Source organism: Crotalus tigris, unplaced genomic scaffold (assembly GCF_016545835.1).
Source record: "Crotalus tigris isolate CLP2741 ecotype Arizona unplaced genomic scaffold, ASM1654583v1 scf7180000018097.2503214, whole genome shotgun sequence".
NCBI lineage: Eukaryota > Metazoa > Chordata > Lepidosauria > Squamata > Viperidae > Crotalus > Crotalus tigris.
Genome location: NW_024096820.1, coordinates 910,700 through 937,594, shown reverse-complemented (window position 1 = coordinate 937,594; position 26,895 = coordinate 910,700). Strand labels below are relative to the sequence as shown.

Here is a 26,895-nt window from a genome sequence, read left to right as displayed (position 1 = left end):
CCACACGAGAGATGGCAGCCGTTCTTCCCTGCTGCTCGACAGGCCTTTTCAATCCTCTGAGCAGAATCGGGAGCTTGAATAATTAAGAGTTCACAACTGAGACTGTGGGAAAAGGGCCAAGGGGAAGGTGGCCAGAAACTACTACGGGCCCTTGGCCAGAAACTACTACGGGCAGAACAGATCCATTCTACCCAGCAGACAAGGTTTTCTACTGCTTTCTACAACTTGGTACGATTGTGTTCATTTTGCAACCAGGACGAACTCTTCTTGAGAATAAATATCTATAGATTCATCCCTCTAGCAGGTAAGTAGCTCCAAAATGTTGAGAAGTCTGCCGTTATTACAATTTCACAACCAAACCAGGTGACCTGACATAGGAATTTTCACTTAACGGGATGCTGGTGTTTCTCAGCTCCGAAGACAATTCTTCCTTAAGACTGTTGATGGACATGGCTAATCCCTTTAATGTTATCTGAGGTGTTATTCATTTAGGCACCCAGCTCAGACCTTCTGATTTTTATTGCATCATTCACCAGAAAGCTTGCTAGGAAACCATTTTAAGATCCACTTGAACTCTCCGTTCAATCAAGGAAAGCGTCCAGCTGGCCTCTTCTACTCCTGTCCTGTCAGGCTGGCGGCACCCTGTGTGCAGGGCAGGGCGCCCAAGAGCCTCCTCAGACACGACGCTCGGCCGAAAAGCCTCAGCAGGGAGTCTTGGGGGGGGGGGCAGCCCCGATCATGTAAATTCTGGTTTGAGTTTCCAGAGCCCTTCGCCACTCGGCCTCCTATGGAAAGTGCAGAGGTTTCTCAGAAGCTCCCGGAAGATGCAGGACTGCTCCGTGGTCAGCTTGGAGCCAAATTCCTGCAGAATTTCCCGAGTGCTGGCCTGGCCCTGCAGCTGAGCCTGGAAAGCCAGGAAGTTCCGGATATCCGAGAGCAGCTCGTCCTGCTCGGTGGCTGTGGGGGCCCCGCGGATCGTGTGCTGAAAACTCCCCTCGGCCGGATCCTCTCTCTGCTGGGATCCAGTCAGGTGGTTCCTCTCCTTCATTCTAGCCAGCAGCGAAGAGGAGTCCAAGGCGCTCGGAGAGGCCTCTGCTGCCCCTGCTTCCCCGTCCAAGGGAGAGATGCCACGGGCCTGCTCCCCTCCTCTCTCTCTCTCGCCCTCCTGCGAAAACACACAAAAATGGTGGGAGGAATTCTCGTATCATAGAACTTAAAACCGTTAAAAGTTGTTTTTTTTTCCTGATTTGTGCAATGCCTGAATCCAAACAGCAGGGCAACCCCCTTTATAACCCAGGACAAGCACACGCTGCAAAACTGCAATTTTATGCACGCTTTCGTAGATATAGTCTTCAATGAACACAAATGAACTGAACTGAGTAGATGCCAGTCGTTCTGCAGGTCCCTCCCTCCCTCCCTCCCACAAACGGGTGAGCTGCTTAGAGCAGAGCTCTTCCGGGCCTTCCTCGGCTGATGCGGATCTGAAGGGGAATCCACTCATTTGGCCAAGTGGAGAACATTATGACCTCCAAACAATGAGAATAGTTTTACGATGGAAGTAATTACCAGAGGAGTTGTGTTCATCCTTCTATGAAAAAAAGACCCCTGAATTGGTGGGGTCTTGAAATAGTGAGTCAATTTGATTCCTTGATTGAAAACCAGACTGAAGAATTTGCCTTTTCCGTTCTTTCTTCCTCCCCATCTATATATTCCACTTAGAGGTACGCCTTTAAGGTGTGATTTGGATTTGATAAGGCATTCTAGGTTAAACCCCCAGGTAGGTCTTGCATCAGACCCCACTAGGAAAGCTCCCCGTGTCTACACAGGGAGGACCCTGGAGATGGAAAACCATCTCTGGCTCTTGAAACCTGCTTCGAAAAGGTGGCCAGGACCTATTTCTTCTCCCTTCTGGAACATGTTTTGGGGATCTTTTAAACCTGCATGACTAGAACTGAGGCCCAAGCGTCATGTGAAAAAAAAAAGAACACACCTCCTGTTGATACTGATAGCAAAGACAAGAAAATGAAGAAGTTGCCATCCATGAGATGTAGCCACATTTATCAAAAGGCGCCTCTAACGTGCCACCTCCCTGTGGAAGTCAAAAGGGGGCCATGCAAACTAAGATCAACAGTGGGACTTGTAATCAGCAGGACAGGCTCAGCTGCTTTTGCATGCAAGATGTGACTGTCTGTCAAGAGAACTGGGCTTCTTACGTTCACTATGAGCTGCTCATGTTTCAACTTGCACTTTTTTCCTGAAGCTTCATAGGAAGAAGATGGTATCACGAAATTTGGGTTCCTCTTCTGTCCAAATCTGCTTCTGAAATTAACCAGAAACATATTCTTCACAAACTGATCTCATGGCATCACAAGGAGATACATTTACATTAGACTGATAATATACTGTATAAAATATAGGAAGATTGATCCCATGCACACCTCCTGCAGACCTCTACCCACAAACTACGTCTATTAACTTGTCTCTTCCTTTTTGTCCACTTCCTGAGTGCCATTTTTCTATCTCATTCCCATGCAGAAATATACAACATTTTATCAATGGTTGTGGGAATTGAGTCTGTCTAGCCTAACGAAGAGAAGAACTAGGGGTGACATGATAGCAATCTTCCAATATCTGAGGGGCTTCCACAGAGAGGAGGGGATCCACCAATTCTCCAAAGCATCTGAGGGCAGAACAAGAAGCAGCGGATGGAAACTAACCAAGGAAAGGAGCCAACGAAGGAGGAATTTCCTGACTGTGAGAACAATTAACCAGGGGAACCGCTTGCCTCCAGAAGCTGTGGGTGCTCCACCACTGGAGGTTTTTAAGAAGAGACTGGACAGCCATTGGTCTCAAATGGTACGGGGTCTCCCGTTTCAGCAGGGGGTTGGACTAGAGGACACCAAGGTCCCTTCTAACGCTGATATTTTGTTATTCTGTAACTTCTACATAACATTCATTTGGAACTGGGAATATTTAAGCTTTTGGCAAGCCAGTGTTCTCATGTCCTATGAACATAGTCAAGAAATAAGAAGACATTATCTACCTCAAAAAAAAAATGAACGAATGGTTATTTTTATTACGGTCACTGACCAGAATTTATCTCATAAAATAATGTAAAGATAAACGAGATTAGGGAAATTTCTCTCGCCTAACAGCCAAGGAGCATCAAGGTAGCTTGTCCTTCAATATTTTAGGTGGCATCAGTAGATTTTTTCCAAGCTTCCTTTTTAGATACTGAAGCTCTATAGCTATTTCGTAATGGCTAAAATACAGAATCTGCGCACTTCAGCAAGACGCATGGATTCTCAACAGGGCCGGCTATTCACTTTCTCTCTGAAAAAGTTATGCACCTGGATGCAGCAGATCAACAAATAAGATTACACTGTGAGAGAGACCGACTCTCCGGTCCATGAAGCGGAGTGCCGTCGTAGTGGACGCGGAGGGAGGAGGGCCAGCAGGCTTACTTTAACCCGGCTGGGGTGTCATCCGTCCGCGTGGAAGCAGCTCCCCGGTATCGTTGTCGAGAAATCTTCAGGGCTCGGAGGGCGTCTTGAGCGACACGGCTGGCCTCGGCTTCCACCAACACATAGTCTGGACTGGAAGCTTCCATGATGGCATCATGCTTCATCACGCTGTGTATTCCTGGGAGAGGAAGGAGTTAGGAGTCAGAACCCCCATCTCCCCCCTTCCCTTCGCCTGGGCGCGAGCAGGAGGCGCTCTGCCCGTGAGACTCAACCGCTGGCCTAGAAGTGCCAGGCCATAGCCGACCCGCTTCAACTGGCTTCCTCGCTTCTAGACAAGGGGGCCCTGCCCATAGACTGCCAAAAATAAAACCAGTAACTGTCCCAGGACAAAATGTGGAGAATGCCACAATCTGTCCCGGCCAGTATCTCCTTGGCTGGGGAATTCTGGGAGTTGAAGTCCAGGCTTCTTCAGGTGGCCAAGGCTGAGAAACACTGAGACGCACAACGAACCCTGATGCACGGGTGGGTGCATGGCTGACTTTCTTGCCTTGACCGATTCGCTATTCTGGAGAGGATATTAGTTTCTCTGGGTGGGTTGGAGAGAGATGTCAAGTGGGGCAGTTCGATATTTGCATTAATGCTAGCTAATTTAAATCAATCCCACCGTCCAGGGCCAGATCGATCGCCCTCTAGGCTCCCAAAGAAACCGGTAGAGGTGATTCCACAACTGCTGCCTGGAATTGTGTAATTTTTGAGAACTCAGGGAGGATGTGTGAAGCCCCGGGAGAGGGGAGGGGGGCCAAGGCCCTCTCCCTCTTCAAGAGGGGGGTGAAGAGGGAGGGGGAGCTGCCCATCTGTGGTCCATATTGGCCAAGGTTCTCCTGAAGATTAAAAAGCAGGGTTTCTTCTGTGATTCAAACAATCAAGTGGGGTTTATGAAAGCTAGACCTGGATCAGGTGACTTTCAGCTGGTGGTGGATGTGACTGCTTGAATGAATAAGGAAGACCCAGTTGCCTCACGCAGAAAAACATCCTGATAAACCCTACAGGATAAGTTGGCATGTGCTACAATCACTTCATTGGATTTCCTAAAGGATTTATAAAACGAGTCCAGATCTTGCATGTAACCCCGAAATCTAAAGCAAAGGTTAATGGTTTCATCTACTTTCGCTCTATCAATACATTAAACAAGGATGTCCACTTTCTCCTTTGATTTTTAATATACAGTATGTGTTTTAGAACCCTCAGTCCTTGCGACTGGACACGATCGGGGGTGGGGGGGGGGTAGGAGGAAGGAGAGCCGTAGTTTCTCCTTTCCAGCTCCTGAGTGAAAGGCAGAAAGTAATAAACAAACGTGCACAAACTCATCCAGACTGTAATTATTTCCCTGCTGTGTCTGTATCTATCAGCAACTATTTTTATGGAAAAATAAACTGAAATAAATTATTTGGATCTCTGTCACATTTGGAATTATTTTTAAACAAAATAGCACAACGGAAGAAAGTTACCTGATTTTTTGAAAAGCTTCTCCAAAACGTAATCATCGCTTTTCTTTGGCTCTCGCAGTCCCGCTTCACAATCTTCTTTCTGGTACTTTCTCTGCTTCACCAGGTGAGGAATTGGCACCCCCTCGAATCTGGCACCCCGAGAACCTTTGGGCCTCTTCCGTTTGCCCTTGCGAGGCCCCGGGGTGGAGGTTGGCTCCCCGGGCCGACGGCCGCCCTGCTGTCCCCCGGAGCCTGGCCTCTCCCGGCCCTTCCCCTCCTCCGATGTGCCTCCTCCTCCTCGGCCCGGCCTCTCCCCCAGCCCCGAGGGCTCCTCTCCTGTCCCCAGGAGCAAATCCGCACTGGCAGTGGGAATGTGGGCAGGGTCTTTTGGAAGAGGACAAGGGGACAGCGCTGAGCTTCCCTCGACCAACGACTCCCCTGCTGCAAGGGGCGCATTTTCATGTTTTCTTGCCAAGAAGGAATTGGACTGCCCGGAGGTCGGCTTTGCATGGGGCCTTCTGGAAAATCCAGAACCGTTGGCGTTGCGACGCTTCAACGGCCGCTTCGGTGCTGGAATATCAGAGCCGGTTCCTGAAAGGCATCACACAAACAGTCACCGTCTGCTCACGCCTCTCCCTGCACGTGTTATTAGGCGAGCGCACCTGCCCTGGTGCAACACACCTGCAAAGAGGGCGCTGGTCTCTGTCCCCTGGGCTCCGTCCGGGGCGCTCAGGGTGAAGAGCTCGTAGAGGTCATTGGACTTGAAGAAACGCCTCTGCTTTGGGTCTTTCAGGATTCTGTTCGTTAGAAACTGTTTGAATATTTGCCTGGGAAAGCAACATTTTGTGATCAGGGACACACATGTTCTCTGTTCAAAACTTGACACATTTTTCCTGCTATATCTATTCTCTCTCTCTCACACACACATGGACAATTCCACTACAGACATGTAAAAGATCTCAGGAACTTAGAACACTTCTTGCTATGCTTAAATTCAGAATTACGCTCCATTTTTAATAACCGTCTTTTGTCTACTGCAACTGTAACTCAAAAGGGTTCCGCGGTTGCAATCAAACCATCAACTGCAATAAGTGTTTCGTCCTCCCTGCCAAGGACAGAGGGGGGCCTGGGCCACGCAACCCAAAGAGGAGAAGCGGCTGGATCCAGATTCTCAAACCGACACCCGGCAGAAAGAAGGGCAGCAGAGGAGCCCAGCAGCCGCCTCGCACCGACCTGTGGTAGATCTTTTCTTCAATGGTCCCTGCAGTGAGAAGCCGGTACACAGTCACATCTCGGGTCTGGCCGATCCTCCACGCGCGTTCCCGGGCCTAGAACACGGACACCAGCTTGGCAAGGCCCCCTTCAGAGGGCAAAGAAGGACCAGGCAGGGTTGCTGCTAGGGTGAACACGGCTCCCAGGGCTCCAAACGCTCGTCCCCACTTTCCAGGGGTGGCCCTCCAACAGTTGGGAAGCGTGCTTTCCAGCTAAACCCTCGGGGTTCTTTTATTTCCCCTTGACTACGGGAAGGTGGGGCTGTTCAAAATCATTTAATGGCTCAATGAAAACACGCTTTTGTTAAAGGTACGGTTCTTCTCCAGTGACCCACCTGAGTGTCTGTGCTGGGATTCCAGTCAGGGTCATAGATGATCACCCGGTCGGCCCCTGTCAGGTTAATCCCAAGCCCACCAACTCGAGTAGTCAGGAGAAAGACAAAGATGGACGCATCCTGCAAAGATTTTCAAGACACAGCATCCCTAGGAAACGTCCTTCGAAGATCCATCACACCCTCCGCCTTTCAAGGAGTGGAGCGCAAGCGGGAGGCGAGTCTCGCGTTTCTTTTCAAGCTTAGGGATGCGGGCATCGATGTTTCCACGCTATGTAATTTTATTGCCCATTATTTCAATCACGGATTGGATAAGACAAACCTCAACAAAAAGGGGCAGAAGCCTCCGATACAGAGGATGACCAAGAAGAGAAAACCCAGAGCCTTACCTGGAACAGGCCCCCATATATGGGGAATTTTGAGCATAAAGTGTTTGGAATACGGTACTAGCAAATCTTACAACTCTGGGCATTTGCCGCTAACTGGTTCGGATCGGTTGGGGTTAACTCTGATCAAACGTATACGCAGCTTACGCCGAGGCCTCACCGCAAATTCCTCACCTCATTGAATCTGGCAATAAGAGGCTGCCTGGAGGCCACTGTGGTGGTGCCATCCATTTTGAGGTAGGAGTAGTTCCTTTGCTTCAAAAACACTTCCAGGATGTGCAGCATCTGCAGCATGGAAGGGAAAACCCCCCACAGGGGTCTCTCATTACGGCCTTTAGCAGCACCCAGGATGGGAAGCAGCTCTGGCCTGCCTCAAACAGAGGGCAGCTCCATGAAGCCAAGTGCCTTTTTGCACAAAAGAGGCCTCCAGCCACGCAGCTATCCCAATGCACTTACACCGTGGCCAATCCTGAGTTCCAAACCTGCCAGCCGTCTCGTCTCTTGACACTGACCTGCCTGGACTGGGTGAAGAGCAGCAGCCGGTGGCCCTGCCGGTGCCAGATTTTCAGCAGAGACTCCACGACGATCAGCTTCCCAGAACGCTTCCAGAATCCAAACTGGTCTTCTTCGCTCAAGTCTTCCTCGGGGGTCCCCTTCAGGATCTTAGGTCCACCAGAAAAGATATCTGGATGGTTGCAGATTTTTCTCAGGGCTATCAGTCCAGGGAAAATCTGCATAGGAAACACAGCCGAGCAAAGCCCTATTATGGAGCCCTATCTGACTGACAGAGGGGTTATACATCCATTTACAAATAATGATTCCGAAAACAGTTCTGATCAGAGCCCCAGGAGACAGGTGGGGTTTATCTGCTGAGTGCCATATCAGTATCAAAACTCTGCCCACAGAAGGGCATATATGTCCCCCAAGTAACACCTGAAAGGCAAAGTCAGTGGGCAAATCCCGACTCCTGCAGAAGCTCTGAGTAAGTTCTGTACACAAAACACACGACACACACCCTGAGATTATGAAATGTGCCTTGCAGGTTTGTTAAAAAAAATAATTAATACGTGACAAAATTCTGTATACTTTAAAGTACTACCTGAATGTTATCTAAGAAAACGAGTCCTCCAGGAAAAATGCAGGTAGAAACTTATACATTTTATAGAGAAACCGACCATTGAAGACAACATAATGAAAGAGACTGAGAAACAGATAAAAGTTTTAAAAGGTAGCGAAGACGCAAACGATCTTGATGGAAATGTGTGTACTGGAAGTAAATGAAAAAGAGCAAACAAGGTGTGCCTGGATGGCTCCTCCAAGGTCATCCAGTTGGCCTTCATGCCCCAGGCAGGAAGAGAGCCGGACCTGGGAAGGAGGAACTCCGGTGTCCGGCTGGAGCCTGAAGCCCTGGAACGAGCTGGCCTAATGCAGAGTAATTAGCTGCAGCTGGCAATTCTCTCTTGCTCACGGCTCCCACCTTCTCCCACTTCAGAAGAACTTCCCAATGTGGACCAGCTGCTTTGGGGGGGAACACGATCCTCATGTTGCAAAGATGGCACCATCTTAGATTCAGTCGGCCTCTGAATTAACAGCCATCCTGTCTGTCTTGCTGATTATCAGGGTTAACCTGTTTCTCCCCCCCGGATCCTCACGGCCTCCAGGTAGCACATTAAGACGCCTGTCCCATAATCGGTTCAGTTTGGAGGGAGATGGGCAGCTGGGCATCACTCTCGTATTAATGGCAGTGTGTCCCATATTGTCTGGTGACCTTTCCTACACCTACACACACACACACACACACACACACACACACACACACACACACACACACATCTTGGAACTCAACCTTTCCTGCCCTGGCTACTGAGTGGACTGTCCACTCAGGAAGGAGTGACATCTCCTTCCTTCCTTCCTTCCTTAGAGACTGAGAGGGACCCTTCGAAGCCCTTCAAAGAGGTTAAGGGGGCAGGAAGGTCGGGTGTCCAAATCCCGCTGTGGGTCGCTGGTGAGAGCAACCCGTGCCATTCATGTCCCAGGTCCAGGCCTGAACCCCGAATGAAGAGGACAGAAAGGTCAGACAGCGAACAGTGTTAGTTTAAATTAGTTCCATTTACTTTTTCTTCAAGCTCCGGCCTTTAATTTGTTCTACTGCAAATGGCAATAACATCAACACTTTTCTTTGGGTAACCTCTTAAATTGGTTACTTTACTGCATTTTACCTGCATTTCTCTGTTGAGAATCTGATAGACTTCTTTGGAATCAATAAATGTTTTGTAAAGTTGTTGCTGTTCAGCCGTCAAGCGACAAAATAATACCTAAACAGAGACATTGAAGAAATTACTATACTCACATCGTACTATAAGCCAACATGGACTTAAAGCAATAAAACGACAAACGCTAATCCTCTCCCAGAGTTTACAAATTGTGGCTTTCGTGACTGGGATCAGCGTCTCCGTGGTGCCAATCTCCGAACGCCTCGGCTGGCCTGCCAGAACTCACAATATGTCAGGCCCGACTTGCAGGAGGGAATCCCACTTTGTCTGCAAGCATAACTTTTAATTAATTCCAATTTGTGAGATGAGTTCCCCTGTCTGTGGATATCCGAGTGCTTTACCCACAAAATGTGGCAATCTCCTGCCAAGAGATGTCACTCTCAAATTCCACCACCCTCTTCTCAGTCTTCAGGGCACCAGAATTTTAATTGTAACCTTTGTTTTTAAACTTAACTAACTCAAGTGTTCACTGGAATACAAAAGAAGGTTATAAATTGAACAGATTTCTGCTCTCCTAAGGTAACTGTCCATAAAGCTTTCACCACACATTCTAAATTTTTTCAGATATCTGGCAGCAGATTGTAAACATAAAAGAGAATTTAAATGAGTGAAAATGGTATATCAGAAAATTGTTTTTTATGTTTTATGAAGTAGGCTATCTAGAGAACCCACTGAGACGAGCAATTATGGAAATCAAACAAACACTCTATTTTCAGATTTCTTGGGAGGCACCTGCAAAATAATACAGGCCATATAATAAATAATAGTGCTATACACTGTAATTCAGTGTCAGCTGCAAATGCAGCTCAGTATGTTTATGAGGGTCAAAAGATCACTGGGATCTTCTTTGATAAAGGCTTATTTCCGGAATCCTTCCAAGGTCAGTAAAATGAGGACCCAGATTGTTGGGGGGGGGGGGCAGGGAGGCGTAGCGGCAATATGCTGACCCTGTAAACTGCTCAGAGAAGGGCTGCAAAGTGACCTTGAAGGAGGTATATGAGCCTAAGTGCTCTTACTATTTACTTGAACAAGGAGCAATTGGTCTGTAAGGGATCTGATCTGAATTTACTCCCAGCTTGAAGTTTAAGGAGTAACGTTTTATTTGGCTAGGCCAGACCTTCCTTAAGGTCATTCCGTGGCTCCAAAAGTGGCATCTGACCAGAGGGAACCAAAGGAGTGGTTGTGTCCACAGGCACTTTTCTCCTCCCAGGAATGGGTTACTCAAAGCCTCTCTTCACGTAAACAGGGAAACTGCACAAAATTAAACTGTACCTGCTCATTTTTATCCGGCAAGGAGAGGGTCATCTGAACATCGGCCTTCATTCTGCGCAGCAGGTAAGGGTTAATCGTGTCCCGTAAGATACAGGCACACTTGTACGCGGTTTTCACCTGGGCGGGGGGGGGGGGAGAAAGGCACCAGTGACTTTACTGAAAGTATTTCTCATACTTCTTTTATTCCAGCATGGAAATGATGGGGAAATAAGGATAAAAGAAAAAGTGAAGGATAATAAAAAAAAGCAGGAGAGGTATTTAAGGAAGTGACTTCCAGGCTTCTTTTTAGGAGTTACGAACACCACAACTGCCACCTCCATCTCCCCCCCCCTCCGTGTGGCATATCATAGTTCCCTGCTTGCCATAAACAAAAGGTTTTAATCAATAAAACCCAAAATCAGCAGTTCATTCTGATGCATTTTCAGCCAATAAACCGAGAGAGGGTCTCCAAAGGGGACCCTTGATAGACCTTTCAGTGGGACACCCCCCCCTCCCGATCGTTACCTGGACCGGGGAGGCGTTGGAGTACCCCCCCATGGTTATGGGGACCGAGAACTGCTCCAGGAAGACAGGGAGGGTCCCCAATTTCCCTGGGAACACAAAATCAAAGAGGGACCACAGCTCCTTCAGGTGGTTTTGCAGAGGTGACCCGGACAATATGATCCGATGAGGGGTGGAGAACTGCAACAGGGAGAAAAGAAATTGTGATTCCTGAAACAAAAGACACAATTCTGCTGGAATGATGGATGCGGTGTCTTCGAAAGGGCTGCTGAAGATTAAAACCATCGCAGCAGCTGGGCAGAATGGGATTCCACCTAACAGGGCCGTTCTTTCTGAGATCCTGGTTACTTTCCCAAACGCTCCCAATCCCACGGCCTCCTACGCAATTTCACGCACGGCAGGTAGTTTTCTCTTAATTTATATTAAAAAACTCCTTATAAACAAAACCACATAAGAATCAGTATGGTTGATATTTAGAGCTACCAGATTCAAAGCATTATTTTGATGTTATTTAATTAAACCATTTCCTAAAATTCAAATAATATGTAAAGATACAGAGTGAGTTTATCACTGAATTCCCTCTGAATAAACCAAGATATTCCTTGGAGAGGCTGGGAAAGTCAGTGGGTCTCTTCTTCTCCCCTTCCCTGAACCATCCTCTTTTTAAACACGATGATAAATGGATTCAATGCAAAGAGTAGTGTCATAAAGGATTTTACAGAAGTAGAGATAAGGACAGAACGCCTGTTGTTGCTGAATGTACTTTGAAAAACTTTAGTTACAAAGATTACTAGAACTCATTAATTACACTCATTAACCTCACTGGGGAAATGAACACACCCACTTCAATTAAAATCAAAGGAAGTTATGCTCTACGTATTCTTTACCTCTAAATTATATGCACAGACATCAAGGCATTACATTGGGCCTCGCTTGGACATCATTCAACGGAACAGAGGTCTCAAATCCCTCAATCCAAGCAAGGTACACCATACTTCCCATTTTTTTTTTTTTTTTTTACAGAATCCTACCTGTTTGCATGCCAGTGTAACTGCAGCCTTGGGGTTCCGGATTTTATGTCCCTCGTCCAGAATCACATAATGCCAGTTGTGCTTCTGAAGGTTGTCTTGCAACAAGCGGATGTAGGAATAGGAGGTTATCAAGATTCCATTGCAGGCCACAATTTCACGTATCAGCTTCACCTGCAAAAACATTTGTTTTAAAATCATTAAACAGCGAAGGGTCCACGACCACCTGCCTAAAGGCAGAGCCCCCCTTTTCTCCCCACTGAACTGCGTTTTGTTGGACAGGGCCCAAGGCTCAAGCCTTCCAAGATCCTTCTGAATCCTGGGCCTCTCTCTCAAAGTGTTGGCAATCCCCCCAGCCTGGGGTCACTGGCCAGTCTGGCGAGCTCTCCTTCCAGCCCCTCATCGAGACCATTTCCGAAGGTGTTGAAGAGCACCAGGCCCAAGACAGAGGCCGGAGGTACCCCACGGCCTGCTTCCCTCCTCGTCTCTTACGGAAAGATGCTCTCCCGTCTCTTTGCATCCCAGCCCCGTCCCCGTCCCCTTTCGAGCCAGAACTGCCGTCTCACTTTACTCGTGCCAGGCGCTCACGAGGAGAACCTGAGTCTGGAGAGGCCCTTGGGAGGCACCCCTGGCCCTAGGAGGAGGGAGAGGGGCGCTCAAGATTTGTACCCAGCAGGCTCCCCATGGGGCCGCATTACATTCGACTGCGGTTGGGGGATGGAACGCCACTGAGCCAGGGCAGAGCTGATGGTTTTCACAACACAACTGAAAGAAGTACAGAGAAAAGCCAGCAAGCGGAGGACGACGGAGGAGTCGACTCAAGAACACGCCTGGGGCATTTTACAGCTGTTCAGCGTGGTGCGTCTCTTCTGTCAAGTGCTGGGCAGATGGCCTTATGTGGCAGACGCTGGTGAAGAAGAAGCCCACAAAGGAAAGGCTTCTGGGAAAGCAGGAATCTCAATTTACAAGTAATTCTCAGGCCCAGAAGAAAACCAGAGCTATCAGTGGAGCAGAAAACGATCCATTTGTGATGCCCAATTTAAGACAACTATAATTTTGCATTAACTTATTGGCCAGTTAAAGACAAATTGTACCTCTACAGACACACAAATGTATACAATGCGCACACAGACGGCACTTTTCACACATGACCGCTGCCATCATTGTACATTTTATGTTTGCTAACCTTAAGCGAAGGGGGCCAGAAATATGGGGAGAAGGGAATTAATGCTGCCCAACTTCGAGTACTGTTTCTGTCGTGGGCTGGGCCGGTTTTCCTCCCTGCAGCTTGCTTGCTGCATCCCACGGAATTCAGTGGGAGCTTCTACTGTGCAGCGGCACAAAAAATAAAATTGGAAATTGGCCCTCAGACGATTGTTTTGATTCCAGCTTGTGGTAAAACTGCAGGTGTTCCAAATATATCTACAATTATGGAAACACACAGTTTACAAGAGAGAAGTCAAGGAATAGAGTCGATTTCAAGAAAATTACCCTTATTAGTGCAGCTAAGTATTCTTTACTTCTTATAATCTTTTTGGCTGTGTAAACAGGAACATTAAGACCCTGATCAGCAATTCCCAAAACAGATAGGTTTATAAATACATCCAAGCTACTTATTTGCTTTAACAGGAATGCCTTCTGTTTCCTTCAAATCTTTTCTTTCCTATTCTCAAAGCAGTGCAAGTTGGTTTCCGTTTTAGCAAATAAGGTTACAAGAGATAAACAAAATAGTCCTCCAAAGCACCTGAAGGCAGGCATAAGAAGCCACTAATCCAGGAGAGAACCAGCCTAGAACCTAGAACTAAAAGGAGGAATTTCCTGACAGTGAGAACAATCAATCAATGGAACCGCTTGCCTCCAAAAGTTGTGGGTGTGCAGACACTGGATGTTTTTAAGAAGAGATTGGATAACCATTTGTCTGAAATGGTATAGGGTTTCCTGCCTGAGCAGTGGGTTGGACTAGAAGACCTCCAAGGTCCCTTCCAACTATTCTATTCTATTCTATTCTATTCTATTCTATTTACTCTACTCTTAACCTGATTTCAACCCCAATTTTCAGACAGAGGAATATACAGATCTGGGAAACCATTGCTAAACATAAAAATGGCTGAAAACATAGATACCACTAAATGTATGGGCTGGGAGGGTTTCTAAAGACCATCCAGTCTAACCCTTTCAATGATGGCACCCACTACTAAGTCATCCTTAAAACAGGACCTCCAGCCATTTAAACACCATACTTGCATCTTCTGCTATTATTACCCTTGAAGGCAAAGTAGGACAATTTGCAGTGTGCATCCCCAAACATTTTTAATAAAAAATATCTTATTTGCAGAAATCCTCCTGACTGTTGGGCGGGCCCCAAGTCAGCTTCCAGTCAGCTTTATCTACCCATCGCTGGGCAGCATGGCAGCACCGGCTCTGTGAGTTAAGGCCTTTCCGGGGGAGGACACCGGAGGGCCAGTGAGCCAAGCGAGCCCGGCCAGCTCCCCCTCGGTGGCGTTTCTGACAGCCAGTCTCCTCAGGGAACGAAGGCGGGCCCTCTCCCACCCTTCCTGTTCTCCTGTCCCGGTCTCTGGCAGAACCCCACCAAGAGCTCTGCTCAGAACTAAGAACAAACCATCTGAGGCAATTTCAAATTAAAAGCTTGTAAATGCATAACCTCTCCTAGATTTTGCAATTAATAGGGTACGTCTGCAATTATCCTGACTCGGAGAAGCGGCTGCAACATTGTCATTAAAGGATGTTCTGCGAAAGCACTGCTGTTCTCACAGAGAGGCTCAGGAGAGCAAACCCTCCTAGAGGGCAATCAGTGCGCAGGTAGAAAACAACAGTCATAAATCACACTGTCAGCAGCGCCAGGCGGGCAGGCGGTGGAGAGAAGGGGAGCAGCCACACCGGCCGGGGAAGGCCGCTCACGGCAGGCGCAGCATAGCAGAGCCCCACAGCTCGGGTTTTACCCAAGCTGTAATTAATTAAAATTTCCTTCAAGCCAAAACTTTATTAAACAAGGAGTTGTGCTGACAATGAAGGAAAACACGGGGAGGCCATTCATCACGGCCACTTCTCCACTTCAGCTTAAGGTGATGTAAAATTCGCTTTTAAATACTGAAAAGGAAGAGGCTCCAGGGGGTTCACGGGGGAAGGGGGGGCTATCCAAGGCCTTCCCGGCCTGTGTTTCCCCCTTTCAGCCTCTCCTTTCAGGGGGGCTCAATTCTGCCAAGTTAATTTCTTTATTCCACACCGTTCCACAACTGGGTGCCCATCAGAAATACGCACCTTGGGAGGGAAGGGAGGCCCCGCCAAGGAAAAGGGGAGAAAGGCCCGGCTGGACCCCCCTCCTGCCAAAACCTTCGGTGTCCTTCACACTGCTTAGAAAGAGCCTGGGGGGGGGGGGATGGCCTGGCTGAGCCTTTGCTGAGCTGGTAGACTTGCAGGCACACATTTCACAGGACGGCTGGAGGGGCGGGAACACCTGGGCCCTGGCCTGGCTGGCGGAATGGAGCATTTCAGGGTTCAGCCTCTGTGCAGGTTCCGCATGAAACGGGCGGTCCTTGAGTTACGACTGTACGTGAGTCCGGCATTAAGGTCATAAAGTCATGGCGGTTGTTAAGAGGCTGTGACCACATCACCCTGCCTGATTTTAGGACCTTTTTCCAGCAATTGTTAATTGGATGTGGCGGTTGTTAAACAAACACCTTATAAACTATGATTGTTGTTGGGTTTTTTCTGTTTGTTTTTTGTTTTTTGCCAGAAACCAGCAAAAGAAAATACCAGCAAAAGAAACCAGCAAAAGACCTGGTGGAAATCGGGGTCGCATGGCCATGAGAAGCTGCAAAGGCTTGTAAATGTGGGCCCACTGCCAAGCACCCCAAATGCAATTGTGTGACTGCAGTGTGTGTGTGTGTGTGTGTGTGTGGCCATCAGCACCCTGGAACTGGTTTCTAAGTGTCTCTTAGGAGGTTCATCATAAGCGATCGATCATTAAGTGATGACTACCATTATAATTCTGGCTATTATTAACGCACCGGATGTGCAGGGATCGATGTCCATACATGCACCTAAAGCTATAAGAGGCATAAGAAAATACTGCAGTAGAGGAATAATTTGGACGTCTGGACCTACAAATATCTAACAGGTGATAATCCCAGTTGAGATACTCTGTACATCTGCTTGACCAATTGGGTTAATTTTTTAATATTATTACCTCGATCTGTTTTAGTTTCAACACAACTTTTTAGAAGTTTTGTTGAACATCTTGTTCTTGCATTCCCTTCACAAATGCCCTTTTTCGCCAGACATCTCAAGGACGGCTTAATAAGGGAGCTCCGCAAATGCCTCCACCCAGGGATTATGGGAAAGTTACAAAGAGCGGCCAAAAGAGAGGGCCTCACTGACCAAGGCTTGAAGCAAAGGAGCCAAAGTCCGAGACTGTGGAAAGGCACTGCCCAACGACCCTGGCTTTTTGTGCAGCTTCTGAAGGCTGTGAAACTGACACCAAACAGTCAAGCGTCCTGACAAAGCCCCCTCTGGAGAAGTGACCAGGGAAGGAAGCGGGAGACTTGTAGAAGCTCTTTCTGATAGCCTGACTTACACCCGGGCGGTGAGCTCTTCAATACGGCCTGCCTCATGGGACCCGGCACACGGCCATCTGGGTCTTAAAGCAGCCCACGCGTAAAGCCAACCCCGCCTCCAGGTCAGAGGGCTGTGACTGTACACACTCCCCCTTTGGAAAAAGAAGAAACCGCTAAATGACTGCTTATGGGTAATATGCACAAGCAGCCTTCACGAATAATGATACAATATTTGAAATAAATGAGAACTGCTCCTATATGGGACTACGTAATAAAGGCAAGGAGAGCTTGGAAGGCTGAAGTCACAGAATAATGAAAAAGCAGGTACCTTTTTATTAGCGTAAGAGCCCGTCTCGTGCAAAACTGCCACCCTAAATGGCGGCCACCAGGTGTGGAACTCCTTCACCCACTGATGCATGACGGTGGCTGGGCACACAACCACCGTGGGGCCCAGCCCTGTGTACCTGGAGCAGACGGGAGGAGCGCAAGGGTTAAAAAGGGCCCCAGCTCAAAGATGAAATGACCGCTTCTGTACTGTAGGAAACGATTGCCTTATCAAATTTATCAGAAATAAAGAGCGTTCCTATCATACTTCTTTTCACTAAACATTTTAGGGGAAAGAAACATTAGTGAAAATACCCGACGCCCGTCCTTTCAGAAAGTTGCTAAAACGTTTGAACTGTATACTGAAAGTCATTGCGCATTCCTAAAGTTAAAGCAAAATTGAATTTTGTTTTCACAGACCGCAGCTGCCTAGTCAGGTCTTGGAACAGACACGTTTAAGTACGGCACGCACTTACCAGGAAGACTTTTTCCTAGGCACATCCAATGATAATCTCAAAGGTGCTTTTTTCTTCAAAAGGCAACTGGGCTGTTTTTTTTCCCCTGAGGAAGAAGAAGAGAACGTTTTGCTTCTCATCCAAGAAGCTTCATCAGTTCTTCATCAGAACTGATGAAGCTTCTTGGATGAGAAATAAAACTTTTTGTTCTTCTTCCATCGGTTCGTCTCCAGGATGAACGAGCACAAAGGAATTGGGATCAGAGGCAGGCCTCAAGGGAACCCACCAGCCCTTCCACTAGACTAGCAGGGTTCCCTTTTCAGAAACTGAGGGTTTCCACCCCCCCGCCCCCCCCCCGAATTGCTGGATACACCTATTGTGTGGGGGGGGGGGCACTGAGATTTAAGGATGAAAAAGTGCAGGAAATTATACCCTGTCCATCCAGTGCAAGCAAAACAAGTTTCAGGGCCTGTAAAAGCTCTGGGATTGGAGGTTCCCGGCTTTTTAAGATAAATTTCTCCTCTCAAAACTTGCTGCAATTTTTTAAATTCCACGCCAAGATATGATGCTCGTAATTTGGCAAAATACTAAATGTGTAGTTAGACTATGACACAACAATCACTTTTTCTCCTCCTGGGTGGAAATGAGGGCTTCTATTGATGCAAATTATAATTGAGTTTGTTCTTTTTTTCCTTATCCATGTCACATCAGATACTGTTTGTGGCCCACAACTGCAGCTTCCTTGCCGAGCCCTCCATCCTCCCTGCAACACATCTGAACTGGATTCCTTTTCTGTAGCAGCAGCATCAATACCGTAGAAGAGCTTCCCTCTAGAGATTAAGTTCAATCCCTCTTTCTTATTTTTTTGGGAAACCATGAAGACCAAAATGTTTCAGACGGCCTTCTCCTGATTTGAGGTTTGCTATCTTAATCTTCAATGTTTTTACTGTTTATTGCCAATGTAATCAACGCAGCACCTGCTGACTTTGCATTGGTATCCTTTGGTTTCCTCAGTCATCAATCAGGTGTCGTGTCCCCCTGGCCTTTTCCAAAGCCAGCTTGAACCCGACCCAGGGGTGGGCAACTACGGCGACTTCAACTCCCAGAATTCCTCAGCCCCCAGTGGAGTTTATCTTGTCACAAGGCAAGAAACTGGGCTAGTAAAGCACAGAAAACTTCTTTGGGCAACTATCTACAGAAGTTGGCTGGTCTGCAGTGCCCAGTGCACGCTATACGTTCCCTCCCCCCCCCCGGGAAATCCTCTTCCATGAATTATTAATGCCAGTGTCTCTCGTGGCGCCCGCCCTTCGTCCTTCAGGAGGACGGAAACGGGGGAGAGGAGGGGCAGGAGGACACCAGCAGCACGGGACCGATCAGCAACAAACCTGATCTAGAAGGCTCCTTATTATTACTCATTTGATTTTACGTTCAAATTTCTGCCTAGAGAACAAACACATTTCTGCTTCGAGGCCCGGCTACTAAAAAAACCAAACTGTTAAGCTGATAAAAAGTTAAAATCCCTAATCCAACCTGAAAAGTCCTGGCTAATCACGAAGGCCCGGTTTCCTTCCCTAGAGGCAGAAAGAGCTGGGCCAAGACCAGCCTGCGAGGAAGGGGGGCCACTCCCAGGAATTTCCTAGCGCCACCCATCTCGCAAGCAGGCCGTCAGTTCTACAGGAATTTGACACTATATTTTGCATTCGTTCAAGCTGGCATTATCAAATATATTCTACCTTCTCACCTGGAGCATGCCTAACTACACGCATCAATATCATAAACACAGAGCCGCTCTTTACATGTAAAACTGCAATATGACTTCCAAAGGGGTTACAACCAGGCGAAGAGTCCATAGGATGTAAACTATTAATGTGGCCAGCAATCCGTGGGCATTATTGGCCCTTAGTATCTGGTGAGGCTCAGCTACAAAACGAAGCATCAATGCCTGGAATTCATTAAGAGTGTTACATGTTTAATTTTTCCTGCCCTCCAGCTCCACTGTCTCATAAAAAAAATGCTTTGACGTTCCCCAGTAAGAATTAAAGAAATATTGTAATTGAAATATCATTAATAATGAATGTGTTTCTTCTCTATGGCAATACATCCAATGAAATATTAATGGGGTTTCACAGACTGACGGTCTGGAGAAAGAGCACTTGCCTGTAATTTGTGCCGCGCGTCCTGATCCTGCTGTAGCTGAGGCCTGCCAAGAAGACAATTATCTGGGCGGTCTTGCCCAGGCCCATCTCGTCTCCCAGGATCCCCCCCACCTGCTGGCAGTGCAGCTCCCACAGCCACCTCACACCTGTCTGCTGGTACCTGCAAGGAGGGAAGCCGGAGGAGAGAGAGCAAACGTGAGAGACCGTTGGAAGACGGGTCAGCTGGACATCACGACCTGCCTTTTCCTAGCGCAGCATCCGCGTGAGTCTGGCAGGCGGGCCGCAGTGGCCAGCTAAAAGGGCTCTGAATTACACACAGGCTTTTCTTTAAAGGGCGATTTCACGTTTAATATGAGTGACCCTTCAAGGGCTTCCTGTCTTTCATCGGACCCGCAGGGACCATGTTTTTAGCAGCCTGCTCGGTTTGGGGGAGGTGCTGAAACACAACAGCGTTTGACTTCCTAGCAGCCACACGGTCTGTTCAAAGGAAGGGACAACGGGTAAAAGGGTTTCTTCAAATTAAGATGATGTTTTATTAATTGCACTTCGATGGCAAGCGGATGGCTGGGTTCCAGACAGACCACATGTTTTTGATGAAAGGGGGTTACAAACAGGTGGCAGGGATGGAGGGGATCACATAGACTGGGCTGAGTTTTTCCGCTTTTCCTCAGGGGTTTTGGGGGGCATTAATATTTTCTTATTTTAGGTGCAGTAAATTCTAATTTACAAAGTAAGTTCCCTTTTACCCATTTCTTGCATCAAAATGACAGGAAATCAACAAACAGTTAAGAGATAGAAGGGGGGGGGAAGAGAGAGAGTGTGTGTCAAATGACAATTTGAGGCCCAGGGTGTCCAACCATGTGCTAAAACATCACATGGTTTATGAACAAAATTGAGTCCACATTTTGCTGAGTCATATTGTGGTTTATTTGGCCTTAGCTAAGCTTACGTCCAGGCCCTGCAGTATATATATAAACCACAATTTAGGGCTTAACATGTTGTGCAATTCCAGGCAAGTGTGGATTACCAGCAATCATGGTTAGGAAATCAAGGTTTACCATCCATGAAGCTTCTCCTTGGAGGCTTGGGGTAAAAAGAACACTGAAATAAGTGTTGACACAAGTTCCAAGTCAATTCAGCTGAATTAAAATAGGCAGAAGCAGGAGGCCCCTACTTGGTAAATAAATTTTAAGGGAAGATTTACCAAACAGAGGCAATTCTCCAGATTAAAGCAAGTAAATAATTCCAAACCCATGACCAAAACAATCAATTAATCAACTGAAGTTTGAAAACAGAGATCTATTTCATATTTACTTAAAATACGTTCCCCTCCCGCCCCTCAGTGGCTCTTGTGTTAAAAGGGATTGTGGCGCTGACAATCTTTGCCCTCGGGCTCAACAGTGAGAGCCCATGACACACACACACACACACACACACACACACACACACACACACACACACACAGAGCGAAAGAGGGGGAAACGTGAGCCAGGCGCAGTGTGTCAAGTGGCGTTTCTCACAAGGACCACCTGGAATGGGAGCCCTTCAGGTGGGGGCTGGGGGGAAACCATATGGATTTCTAGCAGGAGGGAAGCAGGCAGCCAGGAGGGAGAGTGAGGTTCCACGAATTCTGCCCTGCCCATCAAGAACAATTTGTGGGAACAAGGACAAGAGCTCTGAAAGTCTCATCTGACGACTCTGAAGGGCAACTGTGGTGAGTACGTCTCATGGCTTGCTGGGACGGTCAACAGAAGGTCAGGAGGGCCCCGATCCCTGAAAGCGCTAGGGCAGGGCAGAGGGATCTGCAGCCGCTCACTCCAGCCAGGGACCTAACATGGTCCGCTTTGGTTTCTTGTAACTTTCTCTCACCCACCAGTACTCTTTTCCACAACAAATACAGTCCAGGCTGCAGTAAATAAACAAAAGAGCACTTCCGTATATTTTGCAAAACGAAACATTTCTTTACCAGAAAAAATAAGGGCTGGTGGACCTGCAAATTAAACACACTGATTATAAATCTTAATAGGACGACTTTACATATGACAGCAACTTTCACCCATTATCTGAGGTGTGATTTATTTGTGCCTGCACCCTCTTTCAGGGGCAGTCTTCGCTGAAGCGACTTCCAAAATTCTGCTTCGCACCGCAAAGGTTTGGGGAAAGAAAAGTTTAAAATACCTTTGATGATACTCAAGGATCACCTTCCTCATGTGGGAAAAACTCTGGTGTTGCACACATCGTTTCCTAAGAAAGACCAGTCCAATAATCTAATCCCGACAGGCTGGTCAATAACAGCACAGCCTTCATTTATGAAAGAACGAAGGAGAGACAGCAGCTAAGTTATCTTCCCCTCCCCCCCCCAATATTCCTTGACAATATGTTGATGGAAGATTCTCAGTCATCCAGCTGGAGTTGTCTGAAGGTGGAGCAGTCGTGGCCACTGGAGTCGTTTTGTTTTGTTACTAGTTTGAGAGACGTTTTGCTGCCCATCCAAGGAGCTTCCCTCCTGCAAGGCATTTGGGGGGGGGGGGATCTTCCCTGAGGTCGGTGTGGCAGAGGGTCTCCAACGACTCTCTCTGCCTAACTGGCTTGCGCTGACCGAGGAAGCTGCCTGGATGAGCAGAAAAAAGCCTCTCAAACCAACAACAAAATTAGTCCGGTTGCAACGACTCCACCTTCAGCCATTCCTTGGCAACCTATAAAATGAAGTCCCACTCTTCAAACCCCTAACATTTTAAAGTGCTTTCCCCATTTCTGAATTTCCCATGTTCTGATATTTCTCTCTTCTCAAACATACTTCAGACCACGGGCCACTATTGTTAAATACGGCCAAGCTAACCAGAGCGGTTGTGCTCGACAGAGGGGACCCACAGCTGCAACCACCGGGGACAGCGAGCTCTTCTAGAACCCCATTTCCAGTCCTTCAAGATTCCCCCAAAATTATTCTGGCCCTAGGAAAGAAGCAAGAGGTTTTTAAAATAAAGCTTCTGAGAACAAGTTTTAGTATACCTACTTGTATAGCTTCTTGAAGAGGGAACCTGGAACTTTAAAACCCTCCAGAAATTCCTCATCGCTTTCGTCAGACTCTTCGCCCTGGCTCCGGCGCCCTTTTCGGTCTTTCAGCTGCTCTCTGTGCCACCTCCTGAAATCACGGTAAGAATTCACCACATCACTACTAAAGTCAGAGAACCTGATCCTTTAGGCAGCTCACGGGGAAGAAAAAGTAAACGGGAAAAGGGTTATTTTATGTAATCATCATCATCACCATCTGTTCCCAGAGCACAGCAGGCTTGCTCTGGAAATGGACAAACGTTTAAGCCAAACAAATCAACATTTACAATATCCAGACCCACAATAAGCAGCAGCCTAGAGGTTAACCATGAAGCCCAGTAACGGAAGGACACCGCTGGGGAATCCATGCCACCACAGGACCATCTTTCCTTGAAGGAAAAGGAACTGGAGCTAAATATTCTGCATCAATCGATGTTCAGGCTCAGAGGCCTTTTAGCCAGGCGAGACAGAACGTGGCCAACACCGACCCACCCGATGCGAAGGGTTGGGGGCTTTCCCCATAACAGCCTGCCTGTCCCATTCCCATCCCTGCCACCCTCCCATTCATCCCAACTTCATGCCCGAGGCATTTTGCTCTCCAGAGCGGATCAGGCATATAGATTTAAATTTATAATGGCGTATAAATTTAACAAATAAATAGTAGCCATGCTGCCTGAACCACTCTGGGCAGCGTGACTATTTATTTATTAAATTTAAATGCCATTATGTACTACTAAATGTCTGCTGAATTAAGTTAGTGCCAATGACAGAAAACACTTTTAACTCCTTCAGCCCGACCTCACAGTCTGGTCATTTAAGTGAACAGGGCCCCGATCACGTTGAGAATGGCGATCTGAGGTGGGCCGAGGAAGCAAAATGGGCCCTGGGACGTCCGTGCCTCACGTGGGTTTTTGACTCAGTCTTAAGACCTGGCAGCTACGTGACAAACCCGTGGAGTTTCCCTGGCAGTGTTTTCAGACGTGGCGTGCCATTGCCTTCTCCCTAGGGCCGGGAGACTGGCCCCAGCTGACTTGCATCCCTAAAGCAGGACTAAAACTCCTGTGGCCCCATCCTGGTCCAGCGCCTTAACTATTGTACGCCAAGTGAGTTCTCTGGGAGAAACCTACTTTGAACTAACACTGTCTCATAATACAAAAGTACTATGTATAAGAGAGTTTTGCCCTTACATGAGGAACAAGAAATAATTTCTCATAAAAATTCAAATTAATTTATTCAGTGGAAACTAGGTATTTGGTGAAAGAGCAGACTGATTTCCTAGTTTTACTCATAACATGCATAAATTCTAATTAAAAAAAAAACCAAGTTCCACACTCTCCAGAGAATGAGGAGAGAGGGTGCCCTCTGGTGCATCAGAGACACATCTCCACCTCACTCTCCATGTACAGTCTGAACCGGCCTGGGGCCAGAACGAAGGGAACATAGAGAGCAATTTCTTCCAAGACAAAAGGAGAACGTTTGCAGGGAGACAAAAAGCAAACAGAAATCTTGGGGGGGGGGGGTTTCTGCTTTGAAATTTTGAGTTGCTTTTTTTAATGACTGAAAATGTAACATATGGGGGGGGGGTATTTCAAAATACACGTTTGTCCTCTTTTCAAGACCATGGCGTGTCCAAAGGGTGACTCTGCGCTTGTGGGGAAGGCGACCCTCTTTCGGAGGGGAGCCCACGAGGGCCTAGCTGGGAATCGGACCGGCCGCCCCTCCTGTGAATCCCTGCCCAGGGAGGCTCAGATTCAGAGGATGGGCGGGAGAAATCCATCAAGGCAAAAGCAAAACGAAGCCCCCCCCCCCCACAGGCTCCCCTTCTCCTAGCTCAGGGGTACGCCACCTTGGCTCTTTTATGACTCGTGGACTTCAACTCCCAGAACTCCTGAGCCAGCACACCATAGCTGGCTCAGGAATTCTGGGAATTGAAGTCCACAGTCATAAAAGAGCCAAGTTGCCTACCCCTGTCCTAGCTGAAATGCACAGGAGGGGGAAGGGGAAGCAAAGGGCTGCTTTGGCAAGCCCTCCCTCTCCCAGCCTTCCCAAAGGCCTTGATAACTGAGTTCCTCCCTCAAGCCCTGGGCTGAGATGGCCCTGGAGCTCAGGGAACAGGGATTATTAGTCGCTGGGGCTTGTGGCCGTGGGATGTCTGTGAGCCACCCAGAGTTATGACGCATGTAAACCGAGTAATTCATAGGATGACATTTATTTATTTTGCATCCCCCCCCCGTGTTCCCTGAGACTCCCTAACTTAAGAGAGCTGAACACCTTCTTCATAAACACAAGGCCCACCAGGGACAAGCAAGGAGAGCTCTCTGCACACGTCTTTGGGCCCCCCTGCTCCTCCCGGCCATCGCAGGGCTGGGGGCTTTTCAAGGGCTTTAAGAGGCAGCATCAGAACTTATTTCAAACCCTGGCCGGTTCTCGCCAGCCAAAAGAAGAGCCAAAGGGAGGGGCAGGCTTTTGGCCTAGGCCGGGGGTCTGAACTGAGCCACTGGGTTAAGAACTGTTTCTCTGTGTAAATAAGCAAAAAGGTTTAGCTCAGTTAATTACGTTATGAATATATATATACATACACATACATACATACATACATACATACACACACACACACACACACACACATTTACTAAGGACTTCACACTTTATAACATCTTAGAGGTTTGAAGCACCAGGATCTCAAATCTGACTACTTTCTAATGAAGCATCATTTTTTTAACTTCACGTTCTTGTTTGAAGAGGAACTAAAGAGCCTCTTGATGCGGGTGAAGAAGAAGAGTGCAAAAGTTGACTTGAAACTCAACATTAAGAAAACCAAAATCACGGCATCCGGCCCTCTCAATTCCTGGCAAATAGATGGGGAAGAAATGGAGGTAGTGACAGATTTTATTTTTCTGGGCTCCAAGATCACCTCAGATGGGGACTGCAGCCAAGAAATTAAAAGATGCTTGCTCCTGGGGAGGAAAGCTATGGCAAATCTAGACAGCATACTAAAAAGCAGAGACATCACCCTGCCAACAAAAGTGTGTATAGTCCAGGCCATGGTTTTCCCAGTTGCAATGTATGGCTGTGAAAGTTGGACCATAAGAAAGGCTGAGCGCAAAAGAATTGAGGCCTTTGAACTCTGGGGCTGGAGAAGACTCCTGCGAGTCCCCTGGACTGCAAGGCGATCCAACCGGTTGGTCCTAGAGGAGATCAACCCCGGCTGCTCTTTAGAAGGCCAGATCCTGAAGTTGAAACTCGAATACTTTGGCCACCTAATGAGAAGGAAGGACTCACTGGAGAAGGGCCTAATGCTGGGAAAGATTGAGGGCAATAGAAGAAGGGGACAACAGAGAATGAGGTGGTTGGATGGAGTCACTGAAGCAGTAGGTGTGAACTTAAATGGACTTCAGAAGATGGTAGAGGACAGGAAGACCTGGAGGAACGTTGTCCATGGGTCGCGATGGGTCGGACACGACTTCGCTATTAACAACAACAACAACAACTATCATTTCTATTTTTTACTTTATCAAAACAGCACTTTATTTGGGTATTGATCAACCCTTTCTTATGGAAAATTCTGTGACAACTGCTGCATTTAATTCAGGCAAAGAGAAATACTCTTCAATCAATAGTTTTTTTTCTAACTGTAAAATATTGCATAATTGTGTACAATAAGTTTTAAACTCAAAATGTCCTTTTAGGTTCAAGAATTCTCCCAAATCTCACCAGAAGTTGAAACACATTTAAGTTTGGAACACTCCTGGACGGAACAGCATAATTTCAGTATAATTGGATGATTTCTTTGGACTCAAAACGGCTGTTTTAAATTTATTTATTGGCCTTACAGATCATTACAATCAACGGACTGAGCACTGTACAATTGTACAAGTCCACAATTTAAGTTAAAATTTATAATTATTATAACCAAAACCATACATGATAAATCAATCATTCATATGCTAGGAATCAAAAATTCCAAAACCACAATTAAAACTAATTAATCATTACTGAAGCTGATTCCTTCCTACTTTTATAATGCTTTCAATAATCATCTTCTGTGTCTAACCTTCACAGCTGTCTATTTTCATGTGATTAGACACCTGGCAATAAACAAGACAAAGCGTATTATTTAGTCAAATTGCTATAAAAGGATAGAATTAAGCAGAATTATATTTTTAATGTACTGCAAGAACAAGAGAAAGACGAACTAGTTGATGTTTCAAAATATACCCAGGAATCAAGCTGGGTTTATATATAGTTTATGTTGCTAGAAGACAATACTTTTTTATTTCAAAAAGACAAGAATCCCTTAATGATCATTATCATTTTGGAA

At 47.1% G+C, this 26,895-nt stretch overlaps 1 protein-coding gene and 1 long non-coding RNA gene across 6 annotated transcripts in view; one reads left to right on the top strand and one right to left on the bottom strand.

Annotated features, from left to right (window-relative positions):
- Nucleotides 1-501: 501 nt before the first annotated feature.
- The window catches only part of ERCC6 (ERCC excision repair 6, chromatin remodeling factor), a 34,903-nt gene continuing 8,509 nt past the window's right edge, over nucleotides 502-26,895 (bottom strand). For 3 of the 4 annotated variants that reach the window (XM_039347657.1, XM_039347659.1, XM_039347660.1), the window contains exons 6-22: nucleotides 22,537-22,665; nucleotides 21,702-21,767; nucleotides 19,525-19,683; nucleotides 16,917-17,052; nucleotides 12,018-12,188; nucleotides 10,990-11,166; nucleotides 10,486-10,602; nucleotides 9,160-9,255; nucleotides 7,453-7,671; nucleotides 7,115-7,225; nucleotides 6,558-6,677; nucleotides 6,185-6,279; nucleotides 5,633-5,778; nucleotides 4,973-5,542; nucleotides 3,465-3,642; nucleotides 2,214-2,319; nucleotides 502-1,165 (exon numbers count right to left, since the gene is read on the bottom strand). In XM_039347657.1, coding sequence (XP_039203591.1) covers nucleotides 737-1,165; nucleotides 2,214-2,319; nucleotides 3,465-3,642; nucleotides 4,973-5,542; nucleotides 5,633-5,778; nucleotides 6,185-6,279; nucleotides 6,558-6,677; nucleotides 7,115-7,225; nucleotides 7,453-7,671; nucleotides 9,160-9,255; nucleotides 10,486-10,602; nucleotides 10,990-11,166; nucleotides 12,018-12,188; nucleotides 16,917-17,052; nucleotides 19,525-19,683; nucleotides 21,702-21,767; nucleotides 22,537-22,665 — 3,025 coding nt within the window. In that variant the 3' untranslated portion in view covers nucleotides 502-736. The remainder of the gene's footprint in view (nucleotides 1,166-2,213; nucleotides 2,320-3,464; nucleotides 3,643-4,972; nucleotides 5,543-5,632; nucleotides 5,779-6,184; nucleotides 6,280-6,557; nucleotides 6,678-7,114; nucleotides 7,226-7,452; nucleotides 7,672-9,159; nucleotides 9,256-10,485; nucleotides 10,603-10,989; nucleotides 11,167-12,017; nucleotides 12,189-16,916; nucleotides 17,053-19,524; nucleotides 19,684-21,701; nucleotides 21,768-22,536; nucleotides 22,666-26,895) is intronic. The other variant, XM_039347661.1, reaches the window with a different exon arrangement.
- Nucleotides 13,952-19,516, top strand: LOC120309935. 2 transcript variants are annotated; one of them, XR_005557227.1, is made up of 4 exons: nucleotides 13,952-16,152; nucleotides 16,313-16,912; nucleotides 17,331-17,431; nucleotides 18,079-19,516. It is a non-coding gene; the product is annotated as an uncharacterized LOC120309935 (long non-coding RNA). The 2 variants fall into 2 exon arrangements; XR_005557226.1 differs by having other exon boundaries at nucleotides 13,952-16,912.